Raw genomic sequence first — 15,258 nt, forward strand, 5'->3', positions numbered from 1 at the left:
ATATACCTAAGAATCCAAAGTAAATGTAATTGCTAAAATATACTGAAGTATCAAATGTAAAAGTATAAATCATTTCATATTCCTTACATTAAGCAAACAAGACGGCCCAATTGTATTTTTTATGGATAGCCAGGGGCACACTCCAACACTCAGACATAATTTACAAAGAACCATTTATGTTTAGTGAGTCCTGAGTCCACCAGATCAGAGGCAGTAGGGATGACCAGGGATGTTCTCTTGATAAGTGCTTGAATCGGACCATTTTCCTGTCCTGCTAAGCAATCGAAGTGTACTTTCGGGTGTCAGGGAAAATGTATGGAGTACAAAGTACATTATTTTCTTTAGGAATTTAGTGGAGTAAAAGATGTAAAAAATATAAATAGTAAAGTCCAGATATCCCCAAAAACGACTTAAATAGTACTTTAAAGTATTTTTACTTCAGTACTTTACACCACTGGGTCTGGTGAATCGTCTGAGAGCTTATTTGAGTTTAAACACCGACTAAAATACATAGTGAATGTTTCACATTCAAAGAGAGACATCCATTCATTCACATTGCAATCCAGGTAAAATAAACGAAACAACCATAGTATAGTCAAGGCACATTTATCTATAGTTATTTCAAGACAATCAATTAAACAGTTGAAGTAATCAGTTTTTTCACCAGATAACATAAAGATGACCAGTTGCAGTGTGCATTGCAGAGTTCAGTGCTGGTTGTCTCAGTACATTCTGACACAGAAGTCTCAGTCATTGTCATAAATGCAGTCTGTAAGAAAATAAACAAGTAGAACCATGTTTGAAAAATTATTATGCATTGGATTCCAAACAAATACAATTAAAAATAAATGTATGTAGGCCTACAGTTGAAGTCGGAAGTTTACATACACCTTAGCCAAAAACATTTAAACTCAGTTTTTCACAATTCCTGACATTGAACACTAGTAAAGATTCCCAGTTTTAGGTCAGTTATGATCACCACTTTATTTTAAGAATGTGAAATGTCAGAATAATAGTAGAAAGAAAGATTTATTTCAGCTTTTATTTCTTTCATCACATTCCCAGTGTGTCAGAAGTTTACATACACTCAATTGGTATTTGGTAGCATTGCCTTTAAATTGTTTAACTTGGGTCAAACGTTTCAGGTAGCCTTCCACAAGCTTCCCACAATAAGTTGGGTGAATTTTGGCCCATTCCTCCAGACAGAGCTGGTGTAACTGAGTCAGGTTTGTAGGCCTCCTTGCTCACACACACTTTCAGTTCTGCCCACAAATTTTCTACAGGATTGAGGTCAGGGCTTTGTGATGGCCACTCCAATACTTTGACTTTGTTGTCCTTAAGCCATTTTGCCACAACGTTGGAAGTATGCTTGGGGTCATTGTCCATTTGGAAGACCCATTTGTGACCAAGCTTTAACTTCCTGATTGATGTCTTGAGATGTTGCTTTAATATATCCACATAATTTCCCTTCCTCATGATGCCATCTATTTTGTGAAGTGCACCAGTCCCTCCTGCAGAAAAGCAATCCCACAACTTGATGCTGCCACCCCCATGCTTCACGGTTGGGAAAGTGTTCTTCGGCTTGCAAACCTCCCCCTTTTTCCTCCAAACATAACAATGGTCATTATGGCCAAACAGTTCTATTTTTGTTTCATCAGACCAGAGGACATTTCTCCAAAAAGTACAATCTTTGTCCCCATGTGCAGTTGCAAACCGTAGTCTGGCTTTTTTATGGCGGTTTTGGAGCAGTGGCTTCTTCCTTGCTGAGCAGCCTTTCAGGTGATGTCGATATAGGACTCGTTTTACTGTGGACATAGATACTTTTGTACCTATTTCCTCCAGCATCTTCACAAGGTCCTTTGCTGTTGTTCTGGGATTGTTTTGCACTTTTCGCACCAAAGAACGTTTATCTCTAGGAGACAGAATGTGTCTCCTTCCTGAGCGGTATGACGGCTGTGTGGTCCAATGGTGTTTATACTTGCGTACTATTGTTTGTACAGATGAACGTGATACCTTCAGGTGTTTGGAAATTGCCCCCAATGATGAACCAGACTTGTGGAGGTCTACAATTGTTTTCCTGAGGTCTCAAAGAGGCACTGAGTTTGAAGGTAGGCCTTGAAATACATCCACAGGTACACCTACAATTGACTCAAATTATGTCAATTAGCCTATCAGAAGCTTCTAAAGCCATGTCATAATTGTCTGGAATTTTCCAAGCTGTTTAAAGGCACAGTCAACTTAGTGTACGTAAACTTCTGACCCACTGGAATTGTGATACAGTGAATTATAAGTGAAATAATCTGTCTGTAAACAATTGATGGAAAAATGATTTGTGTTATGCACAAAGTAGATGTCCTAACTGACTTGCCAAAACTATAGTTTGTTCACAAGACATTTGTGGAGTGGTTGAAAAATGAGTTTTAATGACTCCAACCTAAGTGTATGTAAACTTCTGACTTCAACTGTATATTATTTCATCAGCCTGATTCTGTTAGTAGGCCTGTCTTGTCTGCAAAGTAATATCTTCAAAGCAGTCCGTACAGCTGGCAATGTCATTGTTTAAACAAAGTGTTGTACAGTTAGTCACAAATAATGGTAAAACTTTATTTGGATAGTCTATCTACAGACTATCAGTAACATGTAAACTAACTATCTACTAACCCTAGCTCTAACCCTAACCCTTCTTCTAACCCTTACCCTAACCCTTATCCTAACCCTAAATTTAACCCTTATCCTAACCCTATACTTAACCATTACCCCAACCCTTATTTTAAACCTAACCCTAACCGTAACCTTAGCAAGCAGTTTCTTATCAACTGATAGTTTGTTGATAGTATGATAGTCTGTAGAGCATCTACAGATGGAAAATCTGGACTATCCAAATAAAGTGTGAACCAGATCATTTCTAGAATGGTTTTAAAACATACTTTCTCCTATGTCGTCATAAACATCTCCACCATCCCTGTTGAAGTAAAATCATATGTCAAAACATTAGTTGTGTGTGTGTGTGTGTGTGTGTGTGGGTGTATGTGTGTGTGTGCGCACATGTGCGTGAACGTGTGAATATTTTGAGTGAGCGCATGCGTATTTCAACAAACAGAAATAACTCTTGAACTTACTGTGCAACATTGACCATGGACACATAACCAACTAGAAAAGAGGAATACATATTGCTATTAATCATTCATATTTGATTGTGAATAATTCATCCATAACAACTGATGCCAACTTACACTTCCCGTCTCTATTCCTGCCAATCAGTTTGCCGTTTGTTGGCTTCACAATGACATCGATCACCTCTCCTGGCTTCAACTGTAGGTCTTTATTCCCCCATTTCTTACTGTCCAAGGTAGGATCTATGGTAACATCATATAACACCTGGATCTCCCCTTCAAACTGACAGTGGAAGATGTCAACACAGTTACTACTACTCAAATCATGTAAGTAAGTACAATATAAATCTGACCATATAAAAAAGATAAATCGATTGATTATCAACAGAATGTTATCTGGGAATAACTGTGATTCTGTCATTTTAAAATGTTTTTTAATTGTATTTAGGTTTTCTACTTTATTCAGATATGGATAGTTTAAAACGAGACGGGAGACAGTAATGTGCCAGGCTCAACTAAATTATGTCATTATGCTTTCTCCTGTCACAATTAGACATTTTACCCTGAATTTTTTCCTGAATTCCTTTTCCTCTTTCTCAAACTTCTTTTTCTTCTTGGGGTCCATCACCTCTTGCTTTCCCTTAGGTGTCAGCTGAGGGGGACTGAAATGGAGAAACACAAAATGATTTAACTTAGGTATTGATTTCAAGCTCATTTGTGACTATTCAAGAGTATAGCTGACCCAACTCTGGCACTGTGACCCTCTTCTCACCTGTTGAGAGGAGGAGGAGGGGCAGTAAAGCTCTGGGACTCCACGTCATCATATATCTCGTCTATGGACATAAGACAGACCAATGAAGCAACACACTTCTTTAACTTGATTACACAGTACACACCATACAGTACAATAAATAGAATGGTGGTTTTATTTAAAGAATACAGGGAAATAATATGACTGGGAAATAACTGGGAAGACTGTTGTTCACTTTCCCAGTGAACAAGTGATCATATCATTACCTCCCTCTTTAAACACTGTAGGTAGTGGAGGGGGAAATCTGAGAATGAAGATCAAACAGTTATTGAACAAAAAGATCAAGCTGGTGTATTCACTGTATTGAGATTATACATGCAAAAGGTTTCAGGGGTCAATCATAAAGGTAAAGGAGAGAAGGGATAAAAACGCTCTATGTGTCAATGCGGCGCTGTTCCAGCATCACTTTTGCAATAATACTTCTGACCACTAGATGTCAGTCAAATACTAAGCAACGATGAGGAACACCTCGTGAGTGAGAAACTGTATTACATTGACAAAGATTCCTACTCGATGCATAAAATATTCACAAAATCACCACATAGTTACATAATTGCATATACCTATTTTGATTTGATCCATCCACATCATCATAGATATCACCATCCTCAGCTGTCATAAGAAGAAAAAAATAACAACATGGCAAAAGGCTTGTTATTGCTATGGGACCGGCTGAGTAACATTCCATGCTTTGAACACTGCATATGCTGCAGTCTAGTTGTTTTTTGTAATTTGCTATATTACTGGTCTGTTATAAGTTCTGATGAATTATAGATAATATCAATATGAGACTTACCTTGTTGGACCTTGACCCCACTGAAAAACAAAAATCTAGACTATTGAAGCATAGACACCAATGGGTCACAATGACACATCACATAGACAACAAAGTAACCAACAATCCAAAGCTCTAACATTTAACATTTAGTTTCTTTTTTATTTTACCTGCAGGCATTGTCCAGGATGCCTACATCATCGTAAATCTCAGGCTTTCTCTCAGACTGGTTAGGTAGGGGTCCTTTCTTCTGCTCCTTTATAAGGTCATAGTCAATGCCCACTGACTCAGTCCGTACATAGCCATCTACAACACAGCAAGGAGGAGGCAGTGAGAACAGGAAGAGAGAGGGTGGTGTGTGTGTGTGTGTGTGTATTTATATGTGTGTATTTACTGTATGTGTATACACTTACAGTTTCCCTCATTGTTCCTGGCCAGCCAACGTCCCTCTGGGTTGTCAGTGATGCGTATGATATCTATAGTCTCTCCCTGTGCTAGTGGCAGGTCAGTCTTTCCTCCTTTACATTCCACCTGAGCCTTGGCTTTGTGAATCACCTGAATCGGCCCTGAGAGCTACAAACAGGGATATGTGTTACTCCACTACACATGGCTGTAATAGATATAACTCCAGATATATGCATATCCTGCTTACCTTGTACTTTTTCTTTGCCTCTTGCTCCTTCTTCTCTTTGGCTTTCTGCATTTTCTTCTCCTGCTCTAGTCGTTTCTTCTCCTCTTTGTCGCTCTTCTTCTCTTGCCCTTTCACTTCGTTGGTTTCTTTCGATCCTTTAGCCTCCTGTTCAATCCTGTCGTGAGAGAGAAAGAGAGTAAATGTTGGATAAAGAATTATACTGGGGTTGAGAATCAAACATATAAACTCAGCAAAAAAATAAACGTCCCTTTTTCAGGACCCTGTCTTTCAAAGTAATTCGTAAAAATACAAATAACTTCACAGATCTTCATTGTAAAGGGTTTAAACACTGTTTCCCATGCTTGTTCAATGAACCATAAACAATTAATGAACATGCACCTGTGGAACGGTCGTTAAGACACTAACAGATTACAGACGGTAGGCAATTAAGGTCACAGTTATGAAAACTTTGTTATGAAAAAACACAGTTATGAAAACCACTAAAGAGGCCTTTCTACTGACTCTGAAAAACACCAAAAGAAAGATGCCCAGGACTGCAGATGTGGCCAGGGCAATAAATTACAATGTCCGTACTGTGAGACGCCTAAGACAGCGCTACAGGGAGACCGGATGGACAGCTGATCATCCTCGCAGTGGCAGACCACGTGTAACAACACCTGCACAGGATCGGTACATCCAAACATCAGACCTGCGGGACAGGTACAGGATGGCAACAACAACTGCCCAAGTTACACCAGGAACGCATTATCCCTCCATCAGTGCTCAGACTGCCCGCAATAGGCTGAGAGAGGCTGGACTGAGGGCTTGTAGGCCTGTTGTAAGGCTGGTCCTCACCAGACATCACCGGCAACAACGTCACCTACGGGCACAAACCCACCCTTGCTGGACCAGACAGGACTGGCAAAAAGTGCTCTCCACTGAAGAGTTGCGGTTTTGTCTCACCCGGGGTGATGGTCGGATTCACGTTTATCGTAAAAGGAATGAGCGTTATCACCGAGGCCTGTATTCTGAAGCGGGACCGATTTGTAGGTGGAGGGTCCGTCATGGTCTGGGGCGGTGTGTCACAGCATCATCGGACTGAGCTTGTTGTCATTGCAGGCAATCTCAAAGTTGTGCGTTACAGGGAAGACATCCTCCTCCCTCTTGTGGTACCCTTCCTGCAGGCTCATCCTGACATGACCCTCCAGCATGACAATGCCACCAGCCATACTGCTCGTTCTGTGTGTGATTTCCTGTAAGACAGGAATGTCAGTGTTCTGCCATGGCCAGCGAAGAGCCCGGATCTCAATCCCATTGAGCACGTCTGGGACCTGTTGGATCGGAGGGTGAGGGCTAGGGCCATTCCCCCCAGAAATGTCCGGGAACTTGCAGGTGCCTTGGTGGAAGACTGGGGTAACATCTCACAGCAAGAACTGGCAAATCTTGTGCAGTCCATGAGGAGGAGATGCACTGTAGTACTTAATGCAGCTGGTGGCCACACCAGATACTGGATGTTACTTTTGATTTTGACCCCCCTTTTGTTCAGGGACACATTATTCCATTTCTGTTAGTCACATGTCTGTGGAACTTGTTCAGTTTATGTCTCAGTTGTTGAATCTTATGTTCATACAAATATTTACACATGTTAAGTTTGCAGAAAATAAACGCAGTTGACAGTGAGAGGGCGTTTCTTTTTTTGCTGAGTTTAGATGATAATACAACAGAGGTGTCACTATTATATATAAAACATATTTTTATGTTCTATTCATTATTTTTCTGTGATAAAGATTCCTCTCACCATCTCTCCTCTAAGTCTTCATACATCTCTTCCTCACTCAACTCTGCCTGTTAGAGGATGGGACATACAATATTACAATCAAGCTTTAAAGTGAAGCTGCAAACTAACAGAAATGATTGTTATCAAAGACGGATTAAACTTGTTGTAGAGAAGTGGACTGTAAACATACTGTATCTAAATATGTAAATGACCATTCAAACACATTTTCAGTCAGAAGTGGCTTACTGAAGCTACATACCGCAAGTGTCTCGATATTGCTCTTTACCACTTCCTCTTTTCTCCCAGCATGTTATTTCTACAGCTATATGTGTCACACTTACTTTAACACCGATCATGTGCCCTGTCTAAATGCATGCTATGTACAGTGCAGTAACTAGTTGTACAGTTTCGAGGCTCCATATTACCGGTATCAGGCAAATCGGATATTATACCTCAATTTTCAGGTTGGGATGTCCTGTAATGAAAACCAAACAAACATATAAATCATATTCAGTTATATGTTCATTATTGACATAATTTATGTCTTAGCTTATATCCACAACATTGAGTATTAAACACACTTTTATTTCTTAATTTGAACCAATCATCTTTGTTCCACCAAATTATTTAGGGCCTAGCTACACATATTATTCACAATGCCCCGTAGCGCTCGTATAGGTGAGGTTGTGTAAGAATGGAAGTGGCACCTCCAGGGGGAAGGGGTGAAGGGAGATTCATGACCCCAATGTCGTCATAGCTCTCCTCCTGGTCGGCCTGGATTCTGATCATCATTCATGGTTAGAAAGACACACACACACACACACACACACACGGTCATTCATGTTATTATCACAACACCAAAGACTTTAGAACAGGGATGGGCAACTTTGATGGGGTTGGGGGGCCACAAAAAAAACTGAATTTAAGAATAACCAGTGTTGTGTTCGAGACCACCTAAAGCAAGACCGATTCAAGACCAACACCGGAGCAAATCAAGTCCAAGTCAAGACCAAGACCGGAGGGGGAGCGAGACTGAGTGAAGACCGGGAGGGGGACAAGAGGTCTGAGATCGAGTCAAGACCGAGACCAGAATTTTTTTTGTCCAATTCAAGACCGTGACTGTAATTTTGTCAAATCGTCACCATAATAAGAGTTCAACATTTCCAGTATTTCTGTAATAATATTTCAGAAGAACATATGGATTCTTTATACATTCAGAATGGTAAAGAAAAATGCATGCAGAGGGCAAATAGAGATGCTCTACAAATGTTTACTAACTCAAACACAGCAGGGAACAATGAGGACCTTCTATGCTTTCAGAGAAAGGCTAAGGATTTATAGCATAATACAAATAATAATAATAATATTATTTCAATGATGTTCTGATTTAGTCTCTTCAGTTTTTGTTAGAACGGAAAAGGTTAAAACTGAAGAGAAAAAAATATCCAATCAATATTTTTCTAGCTAGCTAAGTTAGCCACTGGCTAGGCCATCCGAAACTTGATAGAAGGCATCTGCCATTCAACTGTATTAGGGAAACATTTTAGAGTGACAGTGGAATCAACCAATCACATTGACTTGTAATTGACCCAACAGGTCAAAGGTTTTCCCACGGTTTAATTAACTAGCTAGCTTTTGTTATAGGCTAGTTTGCAGCGGCTGCAGTGGGTGTTATCGAAGTGGACGTTGTTGCTCATTTTTTAGCTTCTCTCCTTCTCCCCAAGAATAACTTTCAAAAAGAAGTTCAGTTTCAAATGATCATCATCTGGTGGAACTGTGTTTTTTATTAAAGCTCACATACTGTTGATAACCATCTCTTTGAAAATAACTTGTGTGTGTGAAACACATTGTTGCATTTAAACTTTAGATCAGTGGTTACTTTGTGTGCTAAACGTGAAATGTTTTTTGCAATGGGAAGTAATAGTTGTACATTTCGATTGGGAAATGCTTACCCAATGGTTGTGTTTTTGTATTCTTATGATTGGGACCTACTGGCTTATTATGTCCGAGTGCATGGACTGCTGTCTTTCCATCGAGCCTATGCAGTGGTGTAGTTGTGCCTGGAAAAGTGGGTCCTGTGTGAAGCAAAGGCGCCCTTGGGAAAAATCCTATTGGATTTTTCAGGTTTTCACTCTCAAAATAACGCCAAAAATGTGATGTTGTAAGTCAACAGCAATGCTTAAACCACACCAGGAGACCACTGTTGATGTCTGGGAAAAATCTAGAATTTTGGGGGGGAGGATATAGTTGCCCTTTAATTCAATTGAGCAAAACAAATGATACAAATCAGCATTATATCATTCTGTCAGGTAGGCCTACATTGCAGTCAACATTTAATTGGGAAGGTTTTTTGGGGAAAACCTTTAGAAATGTTCATGCAAACAGCACATGATGACTGGATTACACATCACAAATAGCCAACTAACCAAGACTTGTTGACCAAACGTTTTCAATGCACGGTTTGATTACCCAATGTTGCATTAGTTCGCATTTACTGTTGGATATAATATGTTGAAACGTCTTTCCTACCAACCAGCTACCGATGTCATTCTTCTGTGAGCTGCTCCATGAAAACCAGTTGAGAGCTTCGCGCTCTTCCTGCCTGTAGATGATATTCAGTTGAAACTAGGCTATATGTGCTGCGCGCATGTTAATTCATTTCACGTGCTTTCTGATTGTGTAGGCTACTTTGTGCATGATTTCTCTATTGTAGCCTACTACATCATTAATACGTCGTATACCATCACTACACTACTTTGAGATGCACCAGAAGGGATTAAGAAGGGTGTATAGGCAATGCCCACTGAAAAGAAAGTGGGTATAGGACGTATACCTATGTATAGCCTCCACTACACCACTGACCCTTTGTGTTTTACAAAAAATGCACTCTAATACTTGAGTGAGCTGGTATTATGGTTGCTGTCCTTTCCGCATCATGAGCCTGTCACACACTGAAGGCCTAGGTCCAATAGGTTTGCCACTGTGCAAATATGTCTATAATAGATTTAAAGACTGTTAAAATTTCACCCTGTCTCCCCTTTACTTATAGTGAATGCACAACCTTCAACAATTTCCCCTACTCTTCCCTACCAGCGAGTCAAGGAATTTTGGGAAAAAGTTTGAGCATATTTCTTTCATGAAAATAAAGGACAGTAATGGTACGAGTAAGGAAGGAATCCCAGGTTTCAATAGTCCACAAGATATTCATGTTTCAAAAAGGAGTGTATATATTTGGACCGGCGAAGCGATTTTATGGCTGACTGAATGGAAGCTGTTTTTTTACTCTGCTGGTCTCGGCTGGTTCCTGAAGAAATTATGAGTCCTCACTGTCCGAGACTAGTCAAGACCGAGTATCCGACACCGAGACAAAATAGAGACACTCAATATCTGGTCTCGAGACCGGACTTGAGTACTACAACACTGGGAATAACATCCAAAAGTCTACAGTGTGTCAGTTCCTTCCATATGTTTTTGTCTGTGTATGATATCAGTAAGTATGTGATATTAAGAACCCCAGTAGCTTCCTGTGACAACCTAAATATAGAAATTAGCTCAGTGGCGTATCGCGCGCGTGGGGGGAGGCTATAGGGGTGTGTGGTACGCTAGTGAGTTAGCCTATGGTGGTTAACGTTTGTATGCTGTAAGGAGTTTCTTCTTGAATCGGTGATTCTCATAAGCCAAGTATTGTACTTACATAGCTGCAGGGGAGTTAGAGAGGAGGCAGGGTGTCAGAGGTGCAGGGAAACTGCTGGTGTGGGGAGCAAGAGGACAAGGAGGAGGCCCCGCTGCGCTCAACTCAGGACCTGTCACACAACAACAAAGCAATAGAACCATGCTTGTTGTGCATGTTTTCTCCTAATGGTTAAGGTTAGAATTTGAGGAGGGTAAGCTGATCCTAGATCTGTGCCTTAGCTTCTACCTCTGGTTCTGTCATTCTCTTTATGAGACATGATGACATATTTAAGGAAGAGGACTGGGTCTTGTGACATGTCAACTAGACACAATAATTAGGTTTTAATGTATTTCGGGTGTACATAGAGGAAAGGAGAAGAGATCTCACCTTCAGTCCTAAACCTCTGTAAGGTAACATGGGGAGGCCTGTTGGGTTTCAGAGGAGGGTCCCCCAGAGAAAACACATTAGGCAGGGGTTTCTTCTTAGGGGCAGAGGGATCATCATTCTCTTCATGAGGGACCAGTCCATCCTTCGCTGCAGCTTGCGCTGTCAGGAAGTTGGGTTTCAGAGTGAGAGGAGGTTGGGGAGGCATACATTTGCTAGAGTTCAAAGTTTGGAGGCTTGCTTCACTTTCCTGTCTAGAGAGGGAGTTCTGCTGGGTGTGGGGTGGAACGAATTTGAACATGGAGATCGGGCGCAATTTGGGGGTGGATGGTGTTGGATGTTCCTTCAGGGTCTCCTGGTCAAGGTTGGACTGCAGTGATGACATGGAGATCTTTGGTTTGAGGGCTAAGGGCAGTTTAGGGACTGTAGCGGTGTTTTCTGACTCACTGTCCTTTACCCACGGGGGTTTGGCTGAGCCTGAGGCCAGAGCCGGTTTGACCTTGTTGTCCAGAAAGGCTGTGTTGACAGGAGGTCTTTTCAGTGGAGGTATGGTGAAAGAGGACTCAGGCCCTGAAGACTTTGTGTCCCTGATGGTCTCAAAAGGCCTGGGTTTGAAGGACTGGGGTTTGGGGAACAAGGTTCCTACATCTTCTCTGGCTGCGGTCTCAAATTTCTTCTGAAACACAGGCTTAGTTGCAGGGGAGTTAGTGATGGTCAGGGCTTCTCCTGATCGACTCTTCTCCAGGGCAGCTAGCTTGGCTAAGAGAGGGGAACTAGTGGAGAGGCTGGAGTGGGATGCCAGTTTAGGGTGAACCCCTCCCTCCACGGGGCTGCCTTCTCCTGTGTTGAAACGAGCCATAAGAGCCCTGACGTCTGATCTTTCCTCCTGGGTAGAAATATGGTGAGAGAATTACATACATTGTGTCATTTTGGCGTTACTTTGATTGTAAATAAGAATAGAAGATGTTTCTGAACAATTCTACATTAATGTGGATGCTACCATGATTACGGAAAATCATGAATTCATCATAAATAATGATGGTCATACCCTCAAAAAACATGAATAAAGATCGTACCTCCCAAAAAAGCTAACCTCTCACCATTACCAATAACTGGGAAGGTTAGCATCTTTTCAGGGGTATGATCTTTGTGCCTCTGTACCTTTCTCACTCATCATTATTTACCGTTCATTCATGAATATCCATAATCATGGTAGCATCCACATTAATTTAGAATTTTTCAGAAACATCTATTCTTATTTATAATAAAAGTGACTCAAATTAGACGATACATTATTCACCATTCTGTTCCTTTGGGCACAAAATCATCTAAAACACAACCAAAACAAACAGCAAATGATTCCAACAAGTATGTAGTCACAAGCTTGATGTAGTCATTGCATGCTAGGAATATCGGACAAAATACTCAACTTTTGACTACTTTAATACACTATGAGTGAATTTGTCAGAGTACTCATGATGACTTCTTCAAATGGGGGGAGCAGAAACATAAAGTTCTTTCACTTCTCAACGATAAATCAGATATGTATGAATTCATGAAAATACCCTCAATTAAAAGGTGATGTTCTGTACTGTCGCCTCCTATGAGACATTTTAGCTTCACTGTCCAAATAAATACGGAAGGGAGTGTATACTGTATTACATTTATCTCAATGTCTTCCTCTCCTTTAATTGCACTGATCTGAAAACCAAGGACAGGACAGATGAAACCACGAAGGTGATGTTGATTTTGCCTGTCCAGTACTTTCCAATCAGTGAGGAGACAAGATGATTCCTCTTTAGACCATTGGGATACAGATGCAGCCATATTTTACCCATACCTTTAATTCACAGCAAAATACATTAATACATGTGACTCAATGACTCGTTCTAACAGTCCTTATTAAAAAGGTTTCCTTTCAGCTTTATTTGGCAGGCAAATATCTGTAAGAGACGTCCACAACCATGGCATACATCAGAAATAAGATAATTAACTAAAAGGTAACTTCAAATAAACCAGAACGTTCTTTGGGAAAGTAATTCTTTAGACTTTGTAGATATACACACTCAAAAATCAATTTCCTCCCATGGCATCCACCCTGACACAAGCACTCACCTAATCTGTCCACGTTTCTCCATACACTGTATAGCCCTGGCCTTGTGTGGGTCTGGAGACAATGTAATACTATCCTTTACAAAGACCTATGATTTTTATACATACACAGGAAGTGTATGGGCTATTACTATTCTGATCAAGGGAGGTGAGAAATGAGAAGTGCTATCGGCAGTCTGTACACAGTTTATATGAACACAACCACTGTCATAGCAACTGACATACATTGGCATTTTAACTACCAAACCGTAGCTGCTTTGAGCCAATAGTACAGTGGCTTGTGAAAGTATTCACCCCCCTTGGCATTTTTCCTATTTTGTTGACTTACAACCTGGAATTAAAATAGATTTTTTGGGGGTTTGTATCATTTGATTTACCTACCACTTTGAAGATGCAAAATATTTTTTTTATTGTGAAACAAACAAGAAATAAGACAACAAAAAAAGAAAACTTGAGCGTGCATAACTATTCACCCCTCCACCAAAGTCAATACTTTGTAGAGCCGCTTTTGCAGCAATTACAGCTGCAAGTCTCTTGGGGTATGTCTCTATAAGCTTGGCACATCTAGCCACTGGGATTTTTGCCCATTCTTCAAGGTAAAACTGCTCCAGCTCCTTCAAGATGAATGGGTTCCGCTGGTTTACAGCAAAGTCATACCACAGATTCTCAATTGGATTGAGGTCTGGGCTTTGACTAGGCCATTCCAAGACATTTAAATGTTTCCCCTTACACCACTCGAGTGTTGCTTTAGCAGTATGCTTAGGGTCATTGTCCTGCTGGAAGGTGAACCTCCGTCCCAGTCTCAAATCTCTGGAAGACAAACAGGTTTCCCTCAAGAATTTCCCTGTATTTAGTATTTTTTAAATAATTTTTTAAATTTTCTTTAAGCAATGGCTTTTTTTCTGGCCACTCTTCCGTAAAGCCCAGCTCTGTGGAGTGTATGGCTTAAAGTGGTCCTATGGACAGACACTCCAATCTCCACTGTGGAGCTTTGCAGCTCCTTCAGGGTTATCTTTGGTCTCTTTATTGCTTCTCTGATTAATGCCCTCCATGCCTGGTCCGTGAGTTTTGGTGGGTGGCCCTCTCTTGGCAGGTTTGTTGTGATGCCATATTTTTTTATAATGGATTTAAATGGTGTTACGTGGGATGTTCAACTTTTTGGATAATTTTTTATAACCCGACCCTGATCTGTACTTCTCCACAACTTTGTCCCTGACCTGTTTGGCAAGCTCCTTGGTCTTCATGATGCGGCTTGCTTCGTGGCATTCAGAACAGGCGTATATATACTGAGATTTACATTTACATTTTAGTCATTTAGCAGACGCTCTTATCCAGAGCGACTTACAGTAGTGAATGCATACATTTCATACATTTTTTTTCTTCCGTACTGGTCCCCCGTGGGAATCGAACCCACAACCCTGGCGTTGCAAACACCATGCTCTACCAACTGAGCCACATAGGAGATCACGTGACAGATCACATAAAACTTAGATTGCACACAGGTGGACTTTATTTAATGAATTATGTGACTTCTGAAGGTAATTGGTTGCACCCGATCTTATTTAGGGGCTTCAGATCAAAGGGGTTGAATGCATATGCACGCACCACTTTTCCATTTTGAATTTTTTGGAACAAGTTATTTTTTTCATTTCACAAAATCCAAATAAAAATCTATTTAAATTACAGGTTGTAATGCAACAAAATAGGAAAAACACCAAGGAGGATGAATACTTTTTCCTTTTCTATGTGTAAGCAATCCATAGGCTTGTAGGAAAATAATTGATTTGATGTGGTCTAGCCATCATTTTTGTCACTTAATAATTGACAATAATAATAATTTAAGTGACATGAGAAAGTGTGACCACCATGATTCTCTGAGGAGAAAGCAGTAATACAAGTGTTTTTCATCACAGCTCTCTACAGTTTCTACAGTCCCTCCCATATCTGGTTTAGATATTCAACAGCATTTTCTAAAGTACAAC

At 40.5% G+C, this 15,258-nt stretch overlaps 1 protein-coding gene across 1 annotated transcript; it reads right to left on the minus strand.

Moving 5' to 3' along the window:
- Window positions 1-590: 590 nt before the first annotated feature.
- On the minus strand, window positions 591-13,679 carry LOC106580587 (FYN-binding protein 1). The gene is made up of 18 exons (XM_014161805.2): window positions 13,280-13,679; window positions 11,168-12,050; window positions 10,802-10,910; window positions 7,815-7,888; window positions 7,560-7,582; window positions 7,129-7,175; window positions 5,352-5,505; window positions 5,113-5,272; window positions 4,870-5,005; window positions 4,721-4,740; window positions 4,488-4,536; window positions 4,131-4,168; window positions 3,886-3,946; window positions 3,676-3,775; window positions 3,234-3,396; window positions 3,120-3,150; window positions 2,928-2,962; window positions 591-769 (listed from the first exon to the last, which is right to left on the minus strand). The coding sequence occupies exons 2-18, from the start codon at window positions 12,021-12,023 to the stop codon at window positions 747-749; spliced, it is 2,079 nt and encodes a 692-aa protein (XP_014017280.1). The 5' UTR covers window positions 12,024-12,050; window positions 13,280-13,679; the 3' UTR covers window positions 591-746.
- Between the last annotated feature and the right edge of the window lie 1,579 nt (window positions 13,680-15,258).

The sequence above is a fragment of the Salmo salar genome, chromosome ssa20, assembly GCF_905237065.1.
Source record: "Salmo salar chromosome ssa20, Ssal_v3.1, whole genome shotgun sequence".
Classification (NCBI taxonomy): Eukaryota; Metazoa; Chordata; class Actinopteri; order Salmoniformes; family Salmonidae; genus Salmo; species Salmo salar.